Source organism: Leuresthes tenuis, unplaced genomic scaffold (genome assembly GCF_036924035.1).
Source record: "Leuresthes tenuis unplaced genomic scaffold, fLeuTen1.0.hap1 SCAF_3, whole genome shotgun sequence".
NCBI lineage: Eukaryota > Metazoa > Chordata > Actinopteri > Atheriniformes > Atherinopsidae > Leuresthes > Leuresthes tenuis.
Window position 1 is genome coordinate 17,836,029 of NW_027325357.1, and position 25,986 is coordinate 17,862,014.

General features: G+C 41.5%; 1 protein-coding gene across 1 annotated transcript in view; it reads left to right on the forward strand.

Moving 5' to 3' along the window:
* Positions 1–25,986, forward strand: part of LOC140303469 (guanine nucleotide-binding protein G(i) subunit alpha-2-like) — a 51,183-nt gene that overhangs the window by 19,115 nt on the left and 6,082 nt on the right. The window contains exons 2-4 of the mRNA XM_072382236.1: positions 19,057–19,099; positions 21,682–21,823; positions 24,723–24,883. Coding sequence (XP_072238337.1) covers positions 19,057–19,099; positions 21,682–21,823; positions 24,723–24,883 — 346 coding nt within the window. The remainder of the gene's footprint in view (positions 1–19,056; positions 19,100–21,681; positions 21,824–24,722; positions 24,884–25,986) is intronic.

Genomic DNA, 25,986 nt, shown 5'->3' on the forward strand with positions numbered 1-25,986 from the left:
ATGTTGAACTGTTACCAGATATTCTGAGAGATATTCCATACTCCTTTCTGTAGAGATGTTGCCGCTCAGCTTTATTCTTTTTATTCTAAATCATTCTCTTACTTGAGTTACTGCAATTATTTAACAGCTGACTGCATCTCATATGACGGTGTTTCCTTCAAATCCAAACTATTTAGATACTATTCATTTTTCTTCATTTACAACAAGTTAGTTCACATATTATGAAGTTTACATTATAAAGTTAAAGCAATTAAGAAAAAAAAAAAGCGACCTCTGAAACTAATGTAATATATTATCCTGCATTTGCTCTGGAATCAGCAGGATTTTCTTATTTGGCAACTCAAGTGTCCATACCAAGACGCAACCTAATGACAGCTGGGTTCACACACACACACACACACAGTTTCTGCCTTAAAGCGCTCCTCCATACATCAGACTCCTAAGACGGGAAGTCAGAAAATGGTGCCCTTAACAGAGCTCCGTTCAGTCTCTGAATGAAAAGGAAGATCTACATGAAAGCTGTGACTGACATCTAATTCATTACACACCACTATGATAAATACTACACGATACCAATATAGCAGATGTTGATCAGGAAATGCCATGTTATAATGAAAAGCATTGACCTACTTAAAATAGTAAGATGTGTTTTTTTTCCCCACAGTTTGCTAGATGTACTTCTACATTTTGTAGATTTGTGGCATATGCTACTAAATTGGCAGACCGGTTTGATTTGGACATATATTATATATTTAATTTTTTTGTCCTGTGTAGGACTTGTTATCATTACATTGTGGCATCAATTGATTTTCTGCTTCTAGTTATTCTGTTGATGTCTCTTCGGAGAGCGTCCGAGTGGCCATTTCTGAAGAGCTTAAACTGCAGAACTGAAGCGTGCACGGCTACAGAACTGCATTTTTTATTTTATTTTTATTACTATTACCTTTTTGCCATCTCATCTTCACGGGATGATTGTGTTTTATTTGCATTTCTTGTGATGAAATGTCATAGCTCTGTGTCAGCTTTCTGGCCTGTTAAAGAGCAAACTGGTTTCTAAAGCCGACCCGGTTCTGAACTGCCTCTGCCGCCGGTTCAAGTTTGTCGAATGTGTTAAAAATGAACCAAAAACCGAAGAGAAAATGGATGACTGTAACCTTTTGTGAAGGTGCCCTTGAGCAAAATACACAATCCCTGTTGTAGGCCCACCAGTGCTGCTTTGCGGTCATTAGATTAGCCTGTGACAGGGCGGCGCGACCTTTTGTCATGGAGCAGCACGTTCTTTCAAAAAAGGGCTCGTGTTCTGCTTAATTTTGAGTGAAAAAATGTGGAGAAAAAGTCAACAGCTACAGGCTCTCAGCAGAGACGCTTCTCCTCCACCTTGTGTTTATGCCATCCCTCAGATAAAGTCAGAAGCCTTTGTCGCCAGGGTGCGTTGTCAAGGAAATGCTTTCATTGTTGAGAGTGTACTCCACGGCTTTGCTTTCGGGGGTAACGGTGTTAATTAATGAATGAATGCATGTTGTCTGGCCATCTTTGACCCAATGTTTGATGACCTGTTTGTGCATCCCTGGTTCAGCGACCTTTGATCTTGCACGTATGGATAGCGTAGGGTTCGAGCTCTCTGAGTTGCTATGGCAATTATCTGTGAAGCCAAGTGTGTTTTGAAAGCAAACAGGTCTGTTTTGGCACAATAACAGGCTGGAAGGATGTGACTGACGGCATGAAGGTGAACCCACGCATGTCTTTGACATGTAGAAAAACAAACAGATCTAATCTGGTGTTGTTTTTTTAAGGTTTGACCATCTGTCCCATCTGCTTTGGTCATTTACACATGTGATATAAACTATGATACTTAATTTGTTCATTTCTTTTCTTACTAGTTTCACAGCTTGATGGGTTTCAGCTTATTCTATCAAGCTGAGTGGGCTTATAGACTTTTTTTTCTGGTCACCAGCATCTTATTTTCAGTTGTTCCCAAAGTAAGAAGAGCACGTCTTCTCCAATAAGGTAAAAAAAAGAGCGGTTGCTGCCGATGCTTCGAGTTGAAATCCTTGAACTTCTCGGAAAGGAGCTGGTTTTCTTACTATTGCTAATTGAAACCATGACATTTCAGAAAGAAATTCTCACAAACACAGAAAACCCCAATTGTGCAAGCTTGTGTAGTCAACACTCGAGTGAAGGGGAGGCGTTGAGGGAAAGTGCCTTCTTGCATCCTGCCAGTGCTGTTTAGTCAACAAAACAGTTAGTGGACATGTATGTTTTGGGTTTTTTTTAAAAGTAGGGAAGAGTTCTATGCTGGATGGGTTAAACGGTCAAGTCATCTCGACAGAAAAAGCGTTTAGCAGCCCTTTCATTCTGGTGAAAAGCATGGGCTTTTTCCTGAATTGTGCCTTAATTCACTCTCATACTGCTTTTTATTATGAAATACATTTATCGTTTCAGTCTGTAGTGAGCATTGAGATGTGGGATTACATCATTATTTTTACATTAAGTCTTTGCTGCCAGAAGTGAGCCATTTTCACACATCCAAATCGTCTGGAAATGAACGTTCTCATATGCCACCCCTCTGAACCTGTAGAACATTTCAGGACTGCTGTACATGTGAGTATCTGGTAAAGTTCTAAATGCTAACATAGTAGCATAGAACTGAGACACTGCTTTAAGGTAACCATAGAAATCTGTCCTACTGTTAAACTCTCCTCCCGATGACCTTTTCTCGTCTGATGCCATTTTGTTACAATAGAAGAAGAATTATTTTATTTATTAAAGTGCCGCATTGGTTTGTTTGCTTAATAAACTGAAACTACAATTTTCAGAGTCGTTTTGAGGTTGAACTCAGTTACTGCCATCAAAGCTGCCGACACTGGTAGCAACACCAGCTCTGTCCTTTACACACCCTCCAGAAAAGGTTTCGTCTCAGCGTCTCTTTCTAACGGAAAGGCCTCTTTTGCTCCATCTTTTGGAGTCCGTGACCACGACTCTGGTCAGCTGCAGGGAGGAACCTGAAAGGAAGCGGGATAAACAAAAGGAAAGCGAGCTGGACAAAGCTTCAACAAGGCTTCGGTAGACATGCTGGTTCGGGGGCAATGTGCCCAAACAAAGAGCTCTCTGTGAGAGTGGCAGCGCTCCGTATTCCTGCGGAGTTCTCCTTCAGTCACACAAACACGGATTAAATCCACACACACAGAGTGAAGTTCACAGGGATGAATTCAACTTGACACATTTTCTTTTCCTCACTCTTTATAAACAAGTCATCCCTCTGATATCTGTAGTCAGAGCCAAGCCCCAACAACACTCTTCATATCTAAATGCATAGCGTTAAGAGCACTCATTGATTTAAAAACTGAATCACGGCTATTATGCATTTACTAACAAGTACTGCTTGTTATTTTATTTTATACTTCCATCTTAGAGTGACTGAGGAAAAGGCGCTGGTTCTTTAAACTGCATCTTTTTCTAATTGGCACGTTTATGATGTCAGAACAGTCTAAACTGATTGGTTGCTTTTTGTTGCTCAGTCGGTACATAATTGTTTTTTAAATGTCAAAAAATGGAAAGAAATAGAAAATGTGTTAGTGAATACAGAGACTTTTTTTCTTCTACTTTTTGCTGCGAAACACAGTTTTCTAAGCTCATTTCGGTCTGCCGCCTGCAACTATAAATCCCCACCTCAGCCCAAAATGCCACCATTAGGCTACTGCAGACATTAGCACACATGTAACCTCTCTTTAACCTCAGCTTTAGCCGCAGATTTGTGTATTACCCTTTTAAGAGTCCATGCACTTGCTAAAAGTTGGCCACCTTGCAGAGGCGCACTGTAAAACTACTCCGTCCCATTTTTAGGTTATTTTTTCAGATACGACAGATATCAATTTAGTGTGCAGCTGTTGAAGTCACAGGGGTAGAAAAGGCAACTAGGCGGGTCACTTAAATGTGGGAGGCTGCAAGCTAATTTCTTTCCTCATGTACTGGCTTAACGTACAGAACTACAGGCCTGCTTGATGTCTGAAATGATGGCATGTGAGGAAAAAGTCTTTAAAAAAGGAGTTTCTTATTCGATCGTGATAATTACACGATTGCGTTAAGGATAAAGCTTTGAGCATCGGATGGTTGACAGCTGCATACCTCTCATGCAGAATATACGTCCATGTTTCCTATCCTTTCATTTCATGGAACTATGTTTGACTTAAGCAGACCATGAAGCAGCAGACCGGCAGAAACGCCTCGAAAAGGTCTGTTCCAGTAGTTGGAGGATAAAGAGTCCCTGAAGTCCTGACGAGTAGCAGAGGATTGGCAGATGTGGCTAAGAAGATTTTCTATAGCGCCTCACATGTATTAAAGACATTCGTATGAGAGTGTTGAGCCAAATCAAAGGTTAGTTTGGTTTCAGCCTGACAAATGACAGAGAAATTTGTCATCATTTGCTTTTTGGCTTTGTACATTTGCCATTTTATTTTCAATTTTTTTTAGATTGCTTATTTTATGAGCAAGTGACTGAGAACCCACGACACTGTGTCAGTGGCTCAGATGGTACCGTGTATTAAACTAACCACAGGATTTCCTGTTCAGTCACCATGAAAGCAGTGCAGGTAGTGCTCGTTGATTTACTTCCTTTTTTTTTTGTGGCCTTTCTTCACTGTCGCTTTGCTGCCTGAATAAAATGAGGCGAGTTGATTAATTGGCAATTGATTTGAATTCGCTACACGACACTCATTTGGGAATTATTTGGTGGCGCAACAGAATCGGTTTCAAAATGATTTGATAAGCGTCCAAAAGAGAATATGACACAATGAAGGTTTGTATTTGGATGACAAAAATAGAATGCTGGAAATGTGTGTGCGTGTAATGGAATTTTGAAAATGTGTGGGAACCCTGTCGGCGGTAGTTCATCACACCCCAGGCTGACACAAATTCAGTTATTTGTTCCGTCTCATCTCGTCATTATTGATGAGTGTGGTTTTTGGCTGGACAGCTTCCTGTTAAGTGAGACATACTGTGTTCTGGAAGACTGTACCGAGGGCGAGTTCAGACCAGTTTGTTTCCTTCCCCGTTTTCCTGGTTGCAGCATCAGTGAATGTAATTTAGCATTTATCTGCAGCCAGAAACCAGCACAGAAGGCACTCTGTGCCGTTGAAAAACGACAATTAGATCAGCCTTTTATAGAATTTTAGCTCTAATCAGTCAACACTTCCTCTGCATATTTTTCACAGTAAAAGCCTGCCTTACAAAGGAGAAAGTCTTCAAGATCCAAGATTTTTTTATTGTTTTTTTCCCTGCACAGAAAAGCTGTAGCTGGAGACAAAAATGATTTCTTATGAGTTATGACTCAACTTGGGCCATAAGATTTACCTTTATTGAGGCCTGAATGATTGAAGTATTTTCTTGACCTTTGAGGGCAAAAAAGAGTGGAGACGTTACTTTGTAACACAATACAAAATTATTAGAATAATACTTTTAGTTTTTGCTTTGCCATATTTTCCGGAATAACCAGAATACATGCAAAAAGTCTAAATCAGTGAATGGCCACATTCAGTTTCAGCTCCTGCGTTACAATTACTGTCAGCTGAGATGTGTTGAGATGAGAAATACACCATAGAAACATTCACATTTAACTTTCTATTCTGCCCTTCATGCTGTTGTGCGTGACTCTAAGGCTGTTAAAATGATGATTTGAACTTCAGATATGTTCCATTGGCTTCCTGACAACCCTAGGTTTTGCCGCAGATTCAGTTGTATGTGTTTATCTGACATTTTGGACATGATCACAACCACGTTGTTGAAGAGAGTTGGTAGGACACAATTTCAGCTGTTCCTCCATCATTATCCAGTGCGAATGATTTGTCTCGGTCAGAAAGGAACTATTTGGGGAGCTGGTTAGACTGTGTCACCAGCAGCCGTTGCTGTTTGTCTTGTTAGTTAGTTTATGGTGTCGCACTGTATCTTTACAGTTGGGATCCAACAATTAATGGCGGTGTGACCGGGCCGGGGCGTCCAGTGATGAACGTTGTGAGAAATCAAGTATCTTTTTGGCTTTAAATTGTCAGGTTCAGCGGGTGAGCCAGTAAACCAGGGTTGCACCCTCCAAGGACATAAGCAGTGTCGGTGTACTTTTATCAATAACTTTTAGTCAAAATTTAGACAAAACATGCTTATTTTGATTTAGCAAATTAGTAGTAAGAAGGCCTGAGTTTCAGTGATGCACTTCCTGGTGTAGAGGTGCTCAATCAGTGCAGTACTGTGAAATGTACAAGTTCTGGTCAGAGATCTCAGGTGTGACTCAGCCATGCTGGCTTTGCTTTCTGCTGTCCAAACCTGCAGAATGATTGTAGGAAACAGTACGGTATAGCTTTTGTTTTTGTTTTTTTTAGGCTGCACCATTTTGGTTTGTGATGGAGTATCTTAAGATGCTTACAGACATTTCACTTGTAAGCTGACACAGGCAGTTTGTCAGTTATTCAGTCAGGGCTGTTTTTTTTGTTGTTGTTGTTTTTTTTATCTGTTGTTGCGACGCGCTGCTTTTTCTTTAACCTGCTGTTGAGCTCCATGCTTCTGCCGTGAGTTTAATACCCTGCAGTTTTTCTCAGCGGCCGCAGTGGGAACTGGATGCCTGCTCAGCCTCACACTCAACACTGTCAGCACTGTAGAGCTGCATTTAAAAAGCGTTTAAGTTCCGTTTATGCTAAATGAGTTGTCGTTAAAGGAATGAAGTAGTATTTTAGGAAGTGTTTTTTCTTCCTTCATGAAGACGCATGTCAACTTGAGTCCTTTGGTTCAGTGAGAGGTGTCAGTAAAGCAAGCCTCTGCATGTACGCTTTGAGGAAAATGTGCAAATTGTTGAGAAACCTCCCATTGAACCCCTCCTCTTTTCATTTCCTGTACTCTTTTTCAGCCTGCAAGTGAAGGTTGCTATAGTGATGCAGAAGGAATAAACTTCCTGTCTTTTTTTTTCTTTTTTTTGCTGCTCTGTGGTTAATTGCAGCCTCTTCATCTAATTTCTTCTCACTCGACAACCTCTTGAACAGTTGGTTTGGTGTTATGTGTATTCTCTTCACATGTTCACGAGGCTCACTACAGCTTAAGGTACGCAGACGATTCTAGGTTTGCGTCACCAGCTAAAGATGCTTTCAGATCCTTGTTTTAAATGTGGGATGAAGTATTTTCCTTATCGATAAATTCATTTTTGATGAAAGCGCTGGGGAAAAAAAACTAAATGAGGTTGCCTGAACTGTCATGGAGCACAGCACGAGTTCTGGTCTCTTAGTGTTGTGGATTTTAAAGTCTTCCTACACAGCTGTTAAAATCACTTTCTTACACCGAGTTTCACTAACTGTTGTGCTTCGGACCGGCCACACACTGCAGCTCACACACCTGTTTTTTAGCTTTTAAACTTGATGCAAAGTGAGTGTTATATAGTCATTCTTAAGACACTTTCACAAATACTTTAAAGCTGAAGGTTTAACATCTCAGATGGCTTTTATTACGTGTTTGTTTCTTTGGCGTCTGAGAATTTAAGGAAATGAAAGGGGGAAAAAAACAAAGGGAAAAGATTTTCGTCAGCTGTCATCAAACATTTCTTCAGTGATGCTTTTTTTTAATTCATTTTGTTAGTTCTGAACAAATTTAAGAAAAGGAGCATAAATAATAATTATGAACAAAAGATACATATTCTATTATTCATAAGTTGTATATTAGAAATGTATTCATCGAAACCTTAAGGTGCTTCGTGTGGTAGGATCACCCTTTGTGCCATAATTTATGTCTGTGTTGAGTCATTCCAAATAAACTCAGTGCACTTAAGAGGAAATTAGGTTATCTTTGAAATTTATCAGAAATTATCTAGAAATTATGTCTTTGAGCAATTGTTGTAAATGGATTTAAATTTTTATTTTTTTCTTCTCTAAAATTGTTCAATGTAATGAGAACATTTACAAAACTATACATGCTTTTTAGTTTTTAAGTCTTTCTTTAAGGTGAATCATAAGGGATGGAAGCCTTTAACTGACGGTCAAACTTGGATTCAAGTCACAAGGCCTCATTTAAACTTGACATGAAATGCTGAGCGATGGTGTTTGCTCTGGCCGTGTCAGGTGCAGTGGTCTGAGCAGGCCTTTCATGTCTACCAGCTTCAAGGCCAGGGCAGCATCTTTTTATTTATTCTTATTTATAAGGGTATGGAGGGGTCAGTCGTCACAGGCAGCCTTGGCCGTCTGCTCTTTGATGGATGGCCTTTCAGTTTGGAATAATTACCCCTTCCCAGCCTGAGGTCTGGTGACTTTGTGCTCGACAATCTTCACACGTAGGTTTGAAAACCTGAAAATATCGACTGTACTCTTAGAGAAATTGAAATTGATGGAATATTTGTGCTGTAAATGTGCTTTTTTTTTATCTCAACCTGAAATAACTTGCCGTGAAATTTAAAGCTTAGTTTTGTGTAGGTGTTTAATTCAGTGTCATCTCACTTCCAGCTGGTGTCTTTTGAGTTTCTTAGTTTATTTATTTATTTTTTTTCCATCTACAGATTTTCTTTGCGTTTTTCCATTGTCTGATTACCTTTGAATACCTGAATGTATTTCCACATTCACATAAAAGAATGAATGAATATAATCAAACCTACAAATCGGTAGTTGGCCGGTCAGATTTGAATTGATGTGTTTCTGCCCCTGTCGTCTCAGTCCTCACATGTATGAAGTTAGGATGTAATTGGAGCTTTCACTGGTTGGATAAATCAGTGTTGTGGTTATCGAGTTGTCTGACATGATATTGTTCACATAACTCTCAGCTGGACTGTGGTCAACTTATATGTGAAAATAACAGCACAGACGTTGGAGTGGGTTACTTAAAATGCTGCTGGTGTGCGGTCGCAACTGTTTCAAATCATGTATCATTCCTTTATTGATCAGTTTTACAACGCTTCGTTCGGTCCTTAAGATTCAAAGGAGACCGAGAGCGTCCTGCCATCGACATGTGCTCGAATCAATTCAATTTATGTTTTGATTTTGTCTTTGCAACTTGATTTAAATTGTGGAAGTCTTCAGTTTTTTTGTTACTTAAACATCTTCACATCCGAGTCTTTCCCTGGAATAACAATACACACAAAAACAATGCTCAAGAAGCCTCAGATCTTACTGTACGGATGTCATTACTGAGCCTGCTGCGATCCACATGCTTTCACCATGCTTCTTCCACAGCTCCTTGCTCCATCCATAATTCAGTCAACCTTTCTCTCTCGTTCGTCTGTTTGTGGACCTCCACATATGAATGGGTTTTTATGCATCCTGAGTACAAGCTTTGTGCAGCGGGGAGGCTGGTAATGGAGCCATATATAATGCATCAGAAGTACATTTTCCTGTTGCCCGTGGCACATGATGCAGTAAATGCTCCTGAGCCGAGGCCCCATCTCACTGTGTGACCCTGTAGTCTTTCATCTGACCCTGCTGGCAGTTAAAAAAAAAAAAAAAAAAGGGGGGGGGGAGAGCCACGTTTGTACTATGATACATTTCCATTCCTTCTGTTTGTCTCTACATAGTCTTTAAGCTGAAGGGGATGTGAGCGTATACTGCTAACGCCAGCAAAAGTTGCACCGCTCGGAGGTAGCTTTGCTTGTCTGCTTGAATGATTGATTGAGTGAGTGAAGTGGCTTCTGCTGTGACAACACTCGCGGTTTTCTGGGTGACACAGAACGGTGCAGGATGAGGCAGCGGATACATTTATTATATGCCCATATTAATCCGACCGAGACTTTCTTGATAAGACACCGCCATGTAAGCATTTTCTGATCACCTCAACCCAAGATGAGTCATTTTTCACAGTTAGCAACAACCAATTTAAGTTTTTGACCTGGTATCTTCCTCTTGTTTTTGGTCATGTGCCACAAAGGCACAAAGTCTCTCGACATGAGATTATTGTCTTTACTTCTTCTGTTTACCAAATAAACAGTCAACAAAGTCCATGTTGCTGTTTTAGAGAATATTCCTTGTTGTGTGTGTGTGTGTGTGTGTGTGTTCAATACCCTTCAGGGCAGCTGCATATTGTCACAGGTCATGTAACACAATCCTGATCCTGACCACACCCGATGCCTGCGAGATGTAAAAGTTTTTTGCTGTTATCAGTGATGAGACAACTGTGGCCTCCCCTTATCTCTGCTCTGTCAAATGGTTTCAAAGCTACAATTCTGCACTGAAGAAATGAAGCAGAGAGACAGTTGGATCAAGAATGAGCATAAACACCACAATAGTGTCATTTCTAGTAGATTGTGGCTGACCTGCGTTCCATGTTGGGCGTTTACACGTCTGCAATTTAGTGTTGAAGATTCCAAGGTTGTATCATTAATGAGAAGTCTTTTTTTTTTTAAACCCTCCCAGCATAACTTGACTTCTGTCACGGTCTCCAAAGGCTGTCCTACTCTTCTTCTGCAACTTATTCTCACTTCAGTTGATCCTCCCTCCCGTTTCCTTTAATAATGGTTAGCTGTCCCACTCATCTCACTGTTCTATGAGTGTTTTCTAAAGAGTGTCTTCTGTTCTCTGCTTTCTTTGAGCCTCGTTGGCTTTCTCTTACCTCCGTTATGTGGCACCTTTGTTTTCTGCAGCCCAATCCCAGTTCCTCCCTTTGACCCTATCATTCATTTAGCAAAAGTAAGGTGCCCTTTTTCTTTTTGAGATCAGAGTACTGGTCAATATTCAATATTTGAATATGTCAATATTTGAAAAGGTAAGGCAGCATCTGCAGAAAGGTAGAAGTGTCCAGGGAGCTGCCAGCCTGTCAGACGGCCAACTGCTGTCTGTCTTTTTTGTCTTTCACACCCTCATCTCCCTCAGCGTCCACTACTAGTGGAAGAAGGACGTCTGTACAGCCTCCTTGCCTTCAGGAAGATGCAGCTTGTTGCTTTGTGGCTGTAGTTACACTTTGTTCTGATTTTATTTTGCACACTTACAAAGACTGTGTCTGTTTCTTTCCTTCTCTGCTCTGCCCTTTATTTTACAAACTCAAGGTGGTGTATTATTAATGCAGCTCTCCTCTAACTAATGACGGCTGGACTCGCACAGCTGTCACGTGGCACTTCAGGTCCCGATGTCTCGTGCTCACGAGTCCACAAACAAAAGCACTGCAGATGCAAGTTTTACTTTTGGTTTTCATGCCTTTAGGAATTTCTGGTTTGACTCATTTATCAGTTCTAACTACGGTCAGAGCTTTGCTGCTGGAACCAGAACACATGCATAAAAGATGATGTAGCTTTCATACCGATACTGTGTGTCCACAAATCTGGAAAGTACATACAGCAAGAAATATCCTCATGCATGAAACCATGTGCACTGCAGATCACGCACACATTTCCTTTGTGAATCCCAATAAGCATGACATTATTCCTAATAAAGGAGACTGTGCAGAGTGCAAGTGATGCAAGGTTGGCGAGCAGAAAAGCCTGAGCTGACTGCACATGTGGAGAGCGTCGCTGCTATTTTACTCCTATGAAATCCTTATTTATGCACAGTATGCAGACTGGATAAAGCAACACAATGTAATGATGACTATTGTCATAGATTATGAAGTGGAGACATTGGAGTCTGTTGCCAGTGAGATGCCACAGTGAGTCGAGCAGACTGAGAAGGGAGGAGAACCATCAAAGTGCGTGCAGCATTTCAATGGCAGCTGACTGTGCATTCCCGCGGGGTGCTGCTGCGTCCCCAGCCTCGATTATGGACGGCTGGCTATCTGCTCATGTCCTGACAAATGCCGGAGTCAATGAGATGATTAAAACTATGAAAGAGATTTGAGTGACAGAGGAATGATGTACTTGGAGAACCAAGTTGTGCAATGGACAGATGGGTCTGTATTCTAAAGCCATTCCCATGAACAGACAAAAACATGTAAATGTTAATGGAAACGCACGGATTAAAAGAAAGCCACATGGTAGGCACAAGTCCTGGAAATACTTTTTATTCAAAATATTACCATCGTATGAATTTAAAGAAAATACCAAGATACATATTTTTATATTGCCATCCTGTCTAAAAATGCCAGGATTTATTTATTTTTTTTAGATTACCTTCCCCAGTTTTAATGTTGAGGATCTTTGTTTGTGACAACCAAAAAAAAATGCATCACATGGAGTAGTGTTTTATCAACCTTTGTGTTTATCCGAATAACCTTAACTCTGGAACAAAATACCTCATATTCTGATCCAAATGCATGAATCAGGCAACCTAAATAAAGAACGAAAACTGTCAGCCAGTAAGCAAAATACAAATGCGTTATATCTAGAATTGTACATTTTAAAGGGAAATACTCAGCGATGACACATGGATTTTGGCTCCGTCGCTTAGCTCTGGTCTAACTTCACGTACAATCAGTGCAGTCGGCCCATCCCTCTGCCGTGGCAACAGTTGTCACAGTGCTGTCCAGACTAGCTCTTTGCCCGAGGCATTGTGGCCATCTGTTGGATGAGAGTGACACTCTGTCCGTGGCTCTCAATCGGACAAATATGTCTGTGTGTATGTATATGTGCGTGTGTTTTTTCATTCTCGAGCGCACATGTGTTTCTGCAAGCTGCTCCCATTTCCTCCCTGGTTGGCTCTGAGAATAGGAAGTGCCACATGTGTCTCTCCGAGAGCCTCTGGTCTCAAGTCCAGATTGGCACATTTCTCAACATGTAGCTAAGGAGAACAGGCAGCACTGGACCACTTGCGGTTGGTGTGTAGGCGGCGAAGGACAGCGGGAGGAAGAGTTTGAGAAATGATGGCAAATGAAATGAATTAGATTGTAGAATAAAGCCAATGAAGCCACGGAGCATCAAGTGATGATGGCTTTTTTTGTGTGTCTGTATCAGTGTTCGTCAAAAAGCTTAATAAAGTGCAACGACTTCTGTCTCACTTGAGTGTTGAGTTCAGCCAGTTCAACACTTTCATTGTATCCTTCCCAGCGTACCTTGCCCACTTCTTCTCGCCATCTCTTTACCAGAGTTCCCAGTGGTTGCGTTATTTCTTTAATCAACTTCTGGTGAAGCGCTTCGTCACTTCGCGTTGACTGTAACTTAATGGGGAGACTTTGGGAGTTGGAGCGTCTCACTGTGTTATTTCTTTCAGTCCCAGTGTGTCTCGGGTGGTTGAGAATGAGAAAAGAGACTGTGAGAAGTCTCGAGAGAGTGAGAAGTGATGTCTAACAGTCAGACAAGCCCAGCATGCGCCGAAGCCAGTGTTTATCAACACCCTAAGGAAAAGGAGGGAAAAATTGCATTAAAGCGAGCTAAACAGTGTTACGTCTCAATTTCTCTAAGTGGTTATTGATTTTTAAGCCTTGTGACACCCAGTGTTTGCCTCTGTTGTCTTCAGAGTCCAACTTTAAAACTAAACTGCTGCACTCTTGACTTTGAGCCAACCAGCCAAGGGGTGAGATATTGATATATTCGAGATATCTGTTTTGAGGTGGGGATGGGACGGACCAGAGAGCCTCCATTCTTTATAGACTAAGTGGACAAATAAGCTGGACATGAAGAAAGTATTGGTGTGTCAAAGTATGGGAAGAGTCTTTCTCTCTCGGTGTTTTAATACAAATTTTAGTTATATGTTTGTATGCATAAAGGTTGAATATGGCTACCTAACACAATCACAGCCCAGCACCATTACACAACAAATATTTTGGATATATTGAGCTGACTGGAGTCGTAGCGTTAAACGACCCGTATCTGCAGAGTGAGCACACGGTGCCACAGACCCACTGCATGCTTGTTAATGCAACGCTGCTAAAAAGCCCGCATGAAGAACTTCAGATGTTTAGTACGAATGTATTCTTGCATTTTTTACGCTGTGGCACTTGTGAAAAGAGCTTTTATGACGAGTGAAATTGTAACCGATGATAAACTGTTGTATAATTCTACTTTTTCTGTTGCTTCCTGTAGTACAGTCGTACTAGATTAGTGGTAGTGGTGCCTTTGACTGCCACCTTAGTGCTGCAAACCCAAGAGCTGGATAAAGCTCACCCAAAATTAAGTTGGTCGGATGTTAAAACTTAAGTACCTGCAGTTAAATGGTTAATGTCAGTGAACCGTAGCAGTGGAAGTGGAAGAAAACAACAAAAACCGTAGCGCCTGTAACAAATATGCAGAATGAGCACCTTCAGCCCAAATTATTGGTGATTTATGTAGTAACTGCGATGGGCCTCGTAACACCGACCTAAGGAATATAGGTTTGTAAATTTGACCAATAGTGTGTTTGTGGCTCTGATGTTGAAGTCTGTCACTGTGCTTATGATGTGGAACATCCTACAGCTGGTGCGTGAAGTTGTCCGCCACAGAATACGACTCATCTAAAGTCGGTTAGCTGAAAACCTCTGAAACTATTCAGCTGCTCCATCATTGTGCTGCACCTCCCTCAAATCACTGTCCTTTCATCTCTGAAATTTAAACTGATTATGTTGATACTTTGGACATGGTTAAAAAAAAAAAGAAAAAACATTTATGTACCAAAAATGGATAGGAAGTGATTATCTTAACTTCCCTGTGTTGAGAGCGGAATTGGTGACATCAGATCTTATGGATTAATTGATTTTTGCCCTCCGGGCCGCTTTGGCACCCAGCCCAAACAGGCACAATGTAAAACAGGAAGAGAGGCACTGGTCTTGTTTGAATATTTTCTTTTTCTTAGATTTCCTGTCATCTATTGCTGGTGGACAGTGTCAACATTTTCACCCCAAACCTTCTGCTCAGTTTCAAAAATGGATCTGCTCTAAAAAAAACATCACTGATGAAAATTCTGCACAGGCATGCTTCCTGATATCCTTATTTTCCCAGAAATATCCTTGATTATCAGGTTTGTGAATTACCTTCAGATCCTGTCAAAGGCTGTGAGGAAATTTTAGGCTCTTTAAGGTATGTCATAAAGACTACTTTGGAACTCTAAAATGCACTAAAATGGAATACATCTTGACTCCTCGGAGCATATTTTCTGCACTCATTTCACGGTTTAATATTGTCCTCCCATCAATGGTGAGATTTGATTCCTTCCATCACGTTCCCTCGAGCATTTTCTCTTCCTAGTCTCAGTGAAGAGATAGCCTTTGGCTTGCGAAGGCAGTTGTCGTGCTGCTTGAAAAGAGGCGGAGCGGTGTGAATAACTTGTGAGCTTATAGCGCTGATTCTAATGGTCCAGGCCTAAACATCAACAGCGGGCCTGTGTTCTCAGCCAGTAGGGACCCACACTGCTGCCTTTGTGTCCTGCTCCCAGTCCTACCAGGACGGGTCGCACTTGCCCCAAACACATGCACATCTATTCACACACGTAGTAAAAGCCTTAATGCCCCGGGGGGGGGTCTGTTCTTTGAAACATTTACATTTGAAACTTGATGAAGCTCCTGCCATGAGATGCCATCTTAATGCATAAAACTGGATGGTCCCTTTTTTTTTTTCTTTTTTTTTTCTCCCCATATATTTCTAGACTTGTCGTCTTGCTTGACTGAATAGCTAAACTCTGGAGTCGTTGGGAGCGTGTCAGGAATTCCCACAGAAGAGCTGGCTGGCACATTTTCCTCTTCCTGTCATATTTCATCACTGGTCAGCTGTTGGAGTTGATGGAGCTTTGTCACTCTGTCTCGTGGATCTTACTTCTGCATGATAAAGTTTGAAAACTTAAGTAGAGCATATGTTGACTGCCACAGTATGCGCCAGTATTCGTGATCCAAAATGTAAGCCTATCCAAACCTTTTGTTTGGTACTTGATATTAAAACTGTTGGTCCCGTTTGGCTTTTTTTAGGCTTGATCACTAAACCAGGTGTCAGAATCATGTCCAGTTGAAAGCAGATTACGCCAAAAGGTCAATTAAAGCTTGGATCACCCCAGAGAAATTCTAAACTTCTGACAGAAACGGCTGTGCTGTGTGCCATTTATCATGTCTTCCTTGCCAATACCAATGTGCTTTCAGCTGACTCGAATTAAGACCACTCAGTGAAGTTATTAGTGTTAGTAAGGCAAAGTTCTGCAAAAGGTTTGGCACTGAAACGCTAGCAAGCAAAATACAACTGGAGAGCGGTAGAAGTAAAGAAAGCTCCCAAGTATCCTTTGTTCCACATTAAGCAAACGGGCTGCTTAGTGGGAATCAGCCACTGATGAACCAGAACACTTGTACAGAGAGCTGTGTTTGGGCACAAAGCACAGGAAACAAAGTCAGCGGGTCTCATGATGCCTATACGTCATATAAATCAGTAATTTGCCTCATGAGCTTTGTTAGTTAAATTAATGAACCCAGCAGATACCATGAGGACACGGCACTTTTTTTTTTCCTTGATTTTTATGACCAAAAAGAATCAATGTAATCTTTCCTTTAGCAGTCTGTGTTTCTGTTTCTATTTGCATATCTGTGTGAAGACGGTGCATCCAAGAAGGAGTCCACTCGCCCATCGTAGTTGTCACGTGACCAACTTCAGCTTCCTGCAGCTGGACCCCGGTTAATCTTGTGGGCTCCCTGGCACCGGTTCCCCTGGCACATTCTCTGTGTCGCTCCCACCAGTCACAACGTTACCCATCAGTAATCAAACAATATCCTGAGTCTTGCTGAGAGTCTTGCAAATTCCCTGCTGCTTTTCCTCGTACTACACATCCTCATGCTACTACTGGCGGTCTTCCAAGACACAGAAGCGACCATTTGATCTACAAATTCCTCCTCATTTTGTCCATTTTCAACACATATGTGCCAACTTCTCTAATTGAAATGAAGTTGGAGACTCGATTGGCAGCACTGTAGCCCCACACTCTTTGTCCTTTTTGAGTTGGAGACGACCGCGACTGCCGTACATGTTGCCCTGTTACTTGGCAGTGGCCACTGTTTAATTTCCTGGAAACGCGACGTTCTCTCATCTGCCTTTTTGCTCTTTGCACAAGTAGTATGATTCCTAGAGTTTCTTTCATTTTAACTTCAGTTGTGTGTTAGTTCTGTTTGTTTTTAGAGAGGATGTTAGTAGTAGCAGTGTTGATGCTGAATGTAGCTAAAAGGACTCTTAGTCTATCACTTGGTTTGTAATTGTATCTTGTGAGGACTTTTTGCCATGATCTGTAGTCACTAGAGAGTGTTGAATCTCGAGTTTTGCTTTCTAAACCATCGAAATCGTGTGCGCTTGTGTCGATGCAGCTTTTACTATCCAAGGTCCCTGAGAGTTACAGCTTGAGCCGCAGTGTGAATATGACAGAATTATTGGTGTCAGTCCAGCTGTCAGCATCATGAATGGGGGGGGGGGAATTCAGGCTGAGTTACTGTCACAACTTCTCCTCCCAGAACCTCCAGCAACAAAAAAAAAAAAAAAAATGTACAGACTGTATTTTACAGTCAAATCAGTGAAACGTCAAAACTCGGGAAATGTCAGGAGGTTACATGTGTTTTCAGTGAGCACTAAAGGGAACAGCTTGCTATCGTTTAATCATTGAAGTGTTGTCATCGAGGTAAGTTGCCAAACATTGCCACTCACCTCTAATTGTTGGCAGCCTCAGGTTCTCTGGGCAAACTCCAAAGGGCATGTTTACTACTTTTAGGAGAGTCTGTGTGGGTGTAAGAGAAAACCCTGCTACTAAAAGCCCTGCTACCCAGCCATGGCCCGTCAGATTCAGCCATAGGTCTAGAAGTGTGACACCCTCCTCTTGGTTATTGGCCCAAGCTTAAATGTTGTCAAGTATTTATATCCTGTTTTACAACACATTTGTATTTTTAATGCTCCAGTCTAAGCGACATTTAAATGGATTCTAATTGACATAACTTGTGTGCGAGTTTGGCTTTACAGTCACACCAGTGACGTGGGTTTAACCAGCTGAAACACAATAGAAAAGTCTATAATGGTGTGCATCTATTATTAATGGCTGAGTATTCTATCTGTATTCGGTCAAAATGAGCACATTCAAATGGAGCGCACATTGTCCGTTTCTCTTAATTGTTCTCCTTTTCTTAAACGGGGAATCCGTTTAAAATGTTCCCTTCACGCTCGGTGCTGTGAGCCAGGCGGAGCTTTTCTTTCTCTCCCTCCTCCTCCATTTTAACGATATGGCCCACAAACTGAGCAGCAGCACAAGTTTAAGCCGAATCATGGTATGTTTTGTAAATCTTGATCTGTGCGGGAACTTCCCAAACATGAGGCTGGTGTAACAGTTAGACTGTCACAATGTTTCTGTGTGCTTGAGTGAACAACGAGGTGAAAAGGAGTTTCTGCTCAGACTGCGGAGAGACTGAGCCTTTTTCTGCTCTTTTGCATTTTGTCGCAATTATGAACTTATATTCAACTTTAGTAACACCCCTGCACTGTCGTAATCTGTGACTTTTGTCATTTCAAGGCTAACTAGGTTTCAGTTTATTAGCCAGTCTGAACTCCTGTTCCACAGAAGAGTCGGAGCCGACAGCTGTCTGTGGAAAATTTCTGGCCTTTTGCTGCCCAGAGGCTGCTCTGTGCATGTGCGTGCTTCATGCTGCGTAGTTGTGTATTTTGAGGGTCATCCCGGAAAGACTTCACCCCGGGCTAGTACGAATGGAGACTGTACTGACAGGCACCCCTGGGTGTGTGTGTGTGTGTGTGCGTGTGTGTTGTGTTGATTCCTTGTGGTAGACGAGCTCTCTCCAGTTTCCTCAGGCTGTTAGAATAAACACAGCAGATGATAAGAAAGCCCATATGCTGTCAGTGCGATATGCTTCCATTAAAACGTGAACCACAATAAACTAACTTGTCTTTTAAAGAATAAAAGGAGAGAATCTGGTCGGGGGCTTGTGTTCGTTCAGGTACTGCAAATGTCGGACATGTTCCTGCTGTGAAAATAAGACAAGACTGTACTGCCCTCAGATTTCAGACTACAGATTCAGCTGGCTGGCTTTTAGCTAAAGCAGCTGAATTCTGCAGGTAAACAGTGAGGAAGAACAGGAGAAAGTCAGGATGAAAATGATCTGAAGCCCAAAACTCTTAGGTAGAGGGAGGGAGGGAGGGGGGGTAGTGAGATGAGGGTCCAGATGTGAGACAGCCTTGCTGGCAGCCTGTTTACATTTCTCAGCTAACGGGAGCGTATTTTTAACCTCTGCCTGTTTTTGTTCTCTCTGCAGGTGCTGGAGAGTCAGGGAAGAGCACCATTGTGAAGCAGATGAAGTGAGTGACGACTCATTGTTTTGCTTTTCCTCCCACCATGAATGCCAGCGTAATGTTTTAACAGATCTACTAATTATATAATTTGGTTTCTGGATCCGCGCCACTATTTATGTCTGAAAGCAGTTTTTTATTGCATAAACGTCTGTAGCACTTATTTCCAGTGCAGACAAAGATCCCATTCCATAAACTGCTTTTATGCACATTCTCACTTTTGTACATTTGTGTCGCAATGTCAGGAATGTGAGGAGAAAAGCTCAAGTGAAACTTTGTGCTTGACTGAACTGGAAACACGGTCAGTCAATAAATATTTGTGCAAAAAAAAAATCAATTTCTGTGTGAACACGATCTAGAATAATCCGATTTTCACATTAAGTGATATGGAGAGAAACGGTCTGAGTAAGGCACTGTGTTATTACCCACCCAGACAAACCAGGAATATCAATTCGGGCTTTAAAAAAAAAACAAAGAATAAAGTGCTGGCAGCACGTTTCTGTGAGTCTATTTGAACCAAACCAAGCGGCTCAGATGCGAAACCACAAACGAACACTGAAGCCCCAAATTATTTTGGGTATCTCTCACAGTTCTGGATGAAGTTATCAACAGTGTTTGAACTGTGCAACTTACACTCACTTGTGGCCATGTTCTGCTGATGATGCAACGCCAGATATCAGCCTGATGCGAAACACTGTAGACACGAGCGGCATAGGGAGAGAATCGAGGCGCGGTTCTGCTAATCCAAGCTGAGTCCTGAAAGTCCGCTGTCAGATGGTGTTGGTGATCTTCAGCTCCTCATCACTATGGCTCTGCACAGAATCGGTCCAATGAGCGTCCGCTGTCTGTAGTCACTGTGTTACTACATTCTGCCATGCAGGTGTGTAGCCCTCTAACCTTTGCAGCGGCTCTTTACTAAATGAATCCACAGTGTGTAACTGGAGTAATTACTAGCACATACCGTCTCCTAACAACCGCACAACAACATTGTTAACATAGATCTTCAGTCCAATGAGCATAAATCTTATTGAAAGAGGAGATGTGTGGCCTATTTAAATCTTGGGCCCCACATGTTAGATCTGCTTTTCACAAAATGAATCCAATTCTTCTTCGTCTCAGTACTCCTCAGCAATTTCAGCTGATGACCCAGTTTCTAGCATCCAGGGCAGATGCATTAGTGTAATGAAGGCTTAGTAGTTAGCGACATAGTAGTCGGGTACACAGCTAGATGACATAATTGGCTAGTTTCAGGCTAATGCGTTGTTGATCTGTTCATAACAAGAGTGTTGGGATGGTGTTGACGTAAATGCGTTACTCCATTGCGTTACAGAGTCCGTTTCCAACTCAACCACAAAATATTGGACAGAAAATTGATTTTTTTTTTTTTTTTTTAGGGGGGGGCAAACTGTTCAACTGTCAGTACAGCATAGTTTTCAGCAACCTTTCCGTAGTACTTACAACTACAGTGATTGGTTGAATGGACATCGATAACATTCTTGAACTATCAGAGGTGCAAAGTTCTGGACTTTAAGAAGGGTATCTCTAACCCTTTTGGCAAGTTTTGTCGGTATGTAGAGCACCTTAATCTGGTCATTTATAAACCTCTTTACTCTGAATTGTTAATCATAAACTGTAAGGCGTTGATGCAGAATTCTTCCACACTGATCTCTTGGCTTTGTAAGTTTTTCTTGGTTTTGCTGTTGACCTGTATTTGGCCAAATGTTTAGCTTTTTCAGTTGTACTCCAGTCGTCATTATCTGTGTAGCGTTGTACTGGGATATGGATTTGGAGGCAAATAGCAAAGTATTTTCTTTTACAGAAATCATTTCCAAGGACTGTTAACTAGTAAGCTATCCAAGCAAATTGCAGTTTAAACTGAATGAATAAAACAAATGCTAAAAATGAATTACAACTGACGTAATAATGGTGTTAACATTAAAAAACACAAAACAAGTAAAAATACATTTACAGTTGTGCATTTGGGGAAATAAGTGGGATACAAGTGGCTGATTTGGGTGATGATGCTTCACAGATCGTTTGTATTGTTTGTACGAGGGTGAAAACACCACAGGCTTTCAGGCATTTTGGCCGCGCCTCCCTGTGCTTCACAGTGAGCTCGCTTGAATTTGAATTAGTTCCCATTCAGCACAACCTCTGAACACTTTTGGCTGTGACACACCGAGGGGAGATGGTTCAGTTTGGTTTCCATCCCAGCAGCTTCTTTCTCAGCCTCGCGCTTTTTCAAACAGACGTCCCTTTCTCTCTCACCTGTCATGTCCATGCCTCAAGAAGCAAGTTAAGATTTGTTTTAGCGTCTTCAAGCAAAAGACACAAAAACTTGAACTGTGACGTTTGTCCACCTCGCAGAACTAGATGTTTCTTAAATTAATGATATCAGTTAAATGATGAAACGGGTCAGAAAGAGAAGAGAGAACCAGTTAAGATGCCTCGTTTGTTTGCCATTCAGTAGCATGGATGATTCCTACATACTTGACTTTTCTCTTGACTATTTGTTGCACATGACTTGACATGAATTGTGCAGATGTTGTTGTCTTGCTTTCCATCACCCTACTTCTCTTTGACTTTTCCAGGATTATTCACGAGGATGGCTACTCAGAAGAGGAGTGTAAGCAGTACAGAGCGGTTGTCTACAGTAACACAATTCAGTCCATTATGGCCATCATCAAAGCCATGGCCAATCTCAAGATTGTCTACGAGGATGCTGCCAGAGCGGTAGGTCTCATTCTCTGGACTGAGAGCCTGAATGAAATGATATTAGGAATGTTACCGTCTGAGGAATGTGTGGGGCTCCTCTTATCAATATTTTTGTTTGTTGTTCTTTTTTTGATTCAGGCATAGGCTTAAGTGCTTCATCATGCCCATTTGAACTCAGTTTGAACTGTTTCAGTGACAGAATGCTGAATTATTGAACAACAAACCTACAGTGAACTTGCTAAGGGACAGTTCACTAAAGCTGCAGTCAGTTCAGTGGTTTAAAAATAAATAAAAAAAATAAACTCAACAAACTTTTAACCTACCTTTGTCTTCACCGCTCAAATTTATCCAAAAGGACCTGAGGCAGCAGAACTTGTGCTGATCAAGAATCCTCTTAAATGAGGAGAGATCATTCCTACTAGGAAAATGAACCCTCAGGAGCTGCTGCTGAAGATGACATTTGTAAAGACATGCATTTCCTGACCTCGCATAAGTCGATGTGTTTCTGCCAAAGGAGCCCGTAAACAGCCACCTTTCAATGGGGCACCACCCAGGAAGTGGATAAGATCGCAGAAATGAAAGTCAGGCGTTACCCATGAGAAGAGATGAAGAGAAAATGCCATTCCTTCCTCTGTTTCACCAACGTGATTCATGTGTTCCATATTCAGAGTTTTATCGAACAGCGATGAAGTTTATTCAAAAATCTGTTTGTAGTTTCGTTGGCTTTCCTTCTCCGCTGTCAAAAAAAAAACCTCCACCAGATGTCACACATTTCTACTTACCTTGTTTGTTTCTCAGGCTTTTAATTCATGCCAGGGTTACTTAAAGTATGCAAGCAAGGTTAGGCTTCTTTTTTTCTCCAATGTGGAAATAGTTTTTTGCCTGCCCAGTGTGTGTCAGGATTGGCTCTGCATGGCAGATTCTGCAGGATAGATTCTAAAGTTTCACAAATTCCTTGCATTCGCTTTGCACCTTCTCCCGTCGGGGGGGGGCTTTGAGTATACCGGAGCATTTCATATACCTGATATTAAAAGAAGATGTAACGTAGAGAAAGAATACGGCTCTTACTCAGCTGTATTGTATAGTCAGTGTCTCACAGAACTGCCGCGTTCCATCTTTCCTTTTGTGTGTTAAGAATACACAGTCATGCCTTCATTTCCTGCCAGACATGACAATGTATGCAAGGTCCCCAAATAGTTCCCAAATAACACCTGGTAGTCCTATTGACTTACCAGTAATGATAGCTTTTCTTCAATTGTCTAGATGGCTCATATAGACCTTAGAATTCTTGTGACTCATAATCACCTCATTTCAGGTCAGATTTGCTGTCATGCTCGTGTCTGTTTTAGTTTTTTTTTTCTTTTCTATGATCCCTTTCACTGAAGGCTTTTCAGTCGTCCAGTCCTGACATATTTCTGTGGGATGTGAACTTAAACAGAAACTGGGAGTGTCAATGCAATGTGACAGTTCCAGGTTTTATTATGATCTTTATCTTGGCTGTTCTTTGGCCTGTTTAAGGAGAGCCGGTACAGCCACAGGCTGTATGAAAAGGCCCTGGTGTTCTTCTTCATTGTGTTCTGAATCCAGGAAACAGTTTGTCACTCATTTGAATTACTACCTTATTGTGTACAGTAAAGGGCACCATGTGGAATGCTACCTATGCTTAACCTACCGGTACCAACCCCTGAGATGGACTGGAGGGTCAGATAATGGTTAACCAGTTCATGGAAGTCTGCCCTCAGTAGCCAGTGTCAAAAGTTTATGTCAGTCATTGTCCAGTGTTAAACAGAGAGGATCAAGGGTCCTATGCTGCTAGTCAGTGAGCTATTGCGGTATTTTGATTATATTCACATTATTGTACAAAATACTGGCAGTTTAAAAAAAATAATAATAATAATTTGAATTTCTATAATTATTCCATCCAGCTGGTGTCCGTGTTGGCTAAGCAGCAGCTTAGTTAGTTTCAGCAGGGAAAGAGTTAACCTGAAAGCTGTGTGTGTGGTCAAAAACACAGACCAAAGAAGCAAACATTGCTTGCGGTTTAAGGAACGTTCTTTTAACTCAAATGTCTAGGTTATGAAACGAGTCTTTGCACCATGACCACAAAATGTTACAGTGGAATAAAGGACTTATCAGGAGGCAGAGCAACGTTCACGTAAACTCCCTGCTGACTCATCACGTGTGCAGCGGCTTCATGGCAGGTCATTTGATTGCACCCTGATTGTTTTTTGTCATTCAAAAAAAGTTGGCCACATGATTTAATCACATTTTCTTTGCTTGCCTGTTCCTTCCCCTTTCATGCTTGTCGCATCAGTTTGTGTGGGGTGTGTGCGGCTGAAGCAGCTTCAGATAACAGAAAAGAACAACATGTTTGGAGGTTTTTTTCTTCTTCTTTCTGTGGCACACAAATTAACCAGATTTTTTTCAGCTGCCCAGTTTCAGAATCAGCTAAGCAGATGTTTACATTCTTTAAAAAGGGAATGATTACTCTAGCACCCTGTGAATATCCAGACTCACACAGAGGTTGTATTTTGGTGAAGCGGCACTCTGATAATCGCGGGCCCTATCTGATTTATTTTGGGAAAATAAGTTTGAGCAGTCTAAGGAATTTGCTGCTCTGTTTTTCTTGTCTTTTCGATAGCTGGTTCCATAGTTGACTGTGAAGGGGACTTTTCAGTTGGAAGGACTGAATAGTCTGTGAACTTTTGTAGCTTAGTCTTTTAGTTCCAAACTAACATCTCACAAAATGCAGTCTGCTCCTCCACTTGGAGAGAAAGTCCTACACAAAACATCCTCGTCCTCATCACCTCGCTGCATTCTAAAGAAAAATACTGAGGCTCATAAAACTGTTTTATTCTTTAAGACTCTTGTTACTATCGACACAAATATGTGCGTGTGTGTGTTTGTCTTCTCTCAGGACGATTCCCGCCAGCTGTTTGCGCTGTCTGCATCTGCAGAGGAGCAGGGCACCCTGCCAGAGGACTTAGCTAACATCATCCAACGACTGTGGGCTGACGGTGGCGTCCAGAGCTGCTTCACACGGGCCCGAGAGTACCAGCTAAATGACTCTGCAGCCTAGTGAGTGAACAGCAGGATTGTTTGGTCTCAACATAGCTGTGTAAAACTGTCACTACGTAGACTTCCATTATCTCCAGAAAAGGCGTTTTGATGGACACATTTTATTTATTAGTTTTTTTTAAAATTTCAATGGAAAACATTGTGAGGTCCAGAAAGCATTGGACATTCTTTGAAAAAGACAACTACACTACAAAGAAGATTTGATTGTGCTGCCGCAGAAGCAGCAGCTGTTTCATTCGGGTTATTTTAGACGTGGTAAACCCAGTGAAAACATCTCTAAAAGAAACTACAAAAGTGAAATGTGTTAGCTGTCAGATTGAGAACGGTGGATACGTCCCACCCTCCAGTTCTAATTTATCATTTATATGAATCCCAGATAATGTGACTGTCTGTGAATAATTGAGGGTCACTTTGACTGTTCCTGTAAGGAGTTGTTGGACTTTATTAACTGCTTTAATTTAGTTTGGGATGATCCAATGTACAGTGTTCTGATCATAAAACAACAAACATCGAAACTTCTTTTCACAGCTGTCACTTTAATACTTCTGTGCCAGTCCACTCAGTTAAAAAGCTTCTTCTCTTTTTACCAACGCAGCTTAAGCGTTCATAAATAATGAAGACACCAATAAATGGATTTGCCTTTAACGACCAGATGTGTCGCTTATCTGTAGCAGTAATCCAGTCTGTCTCAGCCTCTCTGTGAAGGTCTTAATTACCTCAATGACCCTCTTCTATTGAGTGCTCCATTTGCTGGCCTCATGGTTCTCATCTACCAGTGTAATAAGGCGAGAGCATGAGGCAAATGTGAGCCGCTGCTGGTAAGAGGTGAGAGGTGGATATCGCTCTAACCCCTCAGGGATGCACTGCTGTTCCAATATGAAAGTCTAGAGAATACAAAGCCCTGTTCACCACCATCTGCCTACAAGCTGCAACAGGAATAAATTGCTCTGATTGGTGTCTGATAATACAAGGCCTTTGATAATACTATGACACCTCCAGATTGTGATGTAAGCTGTCAGGGGAGTGTTAAGGGTTTCACAAATGACTGCTCTGCAGTCGAGGCAGTATTTAACTCCTTGGGAGAGTGACATTGCTTTGCGTTT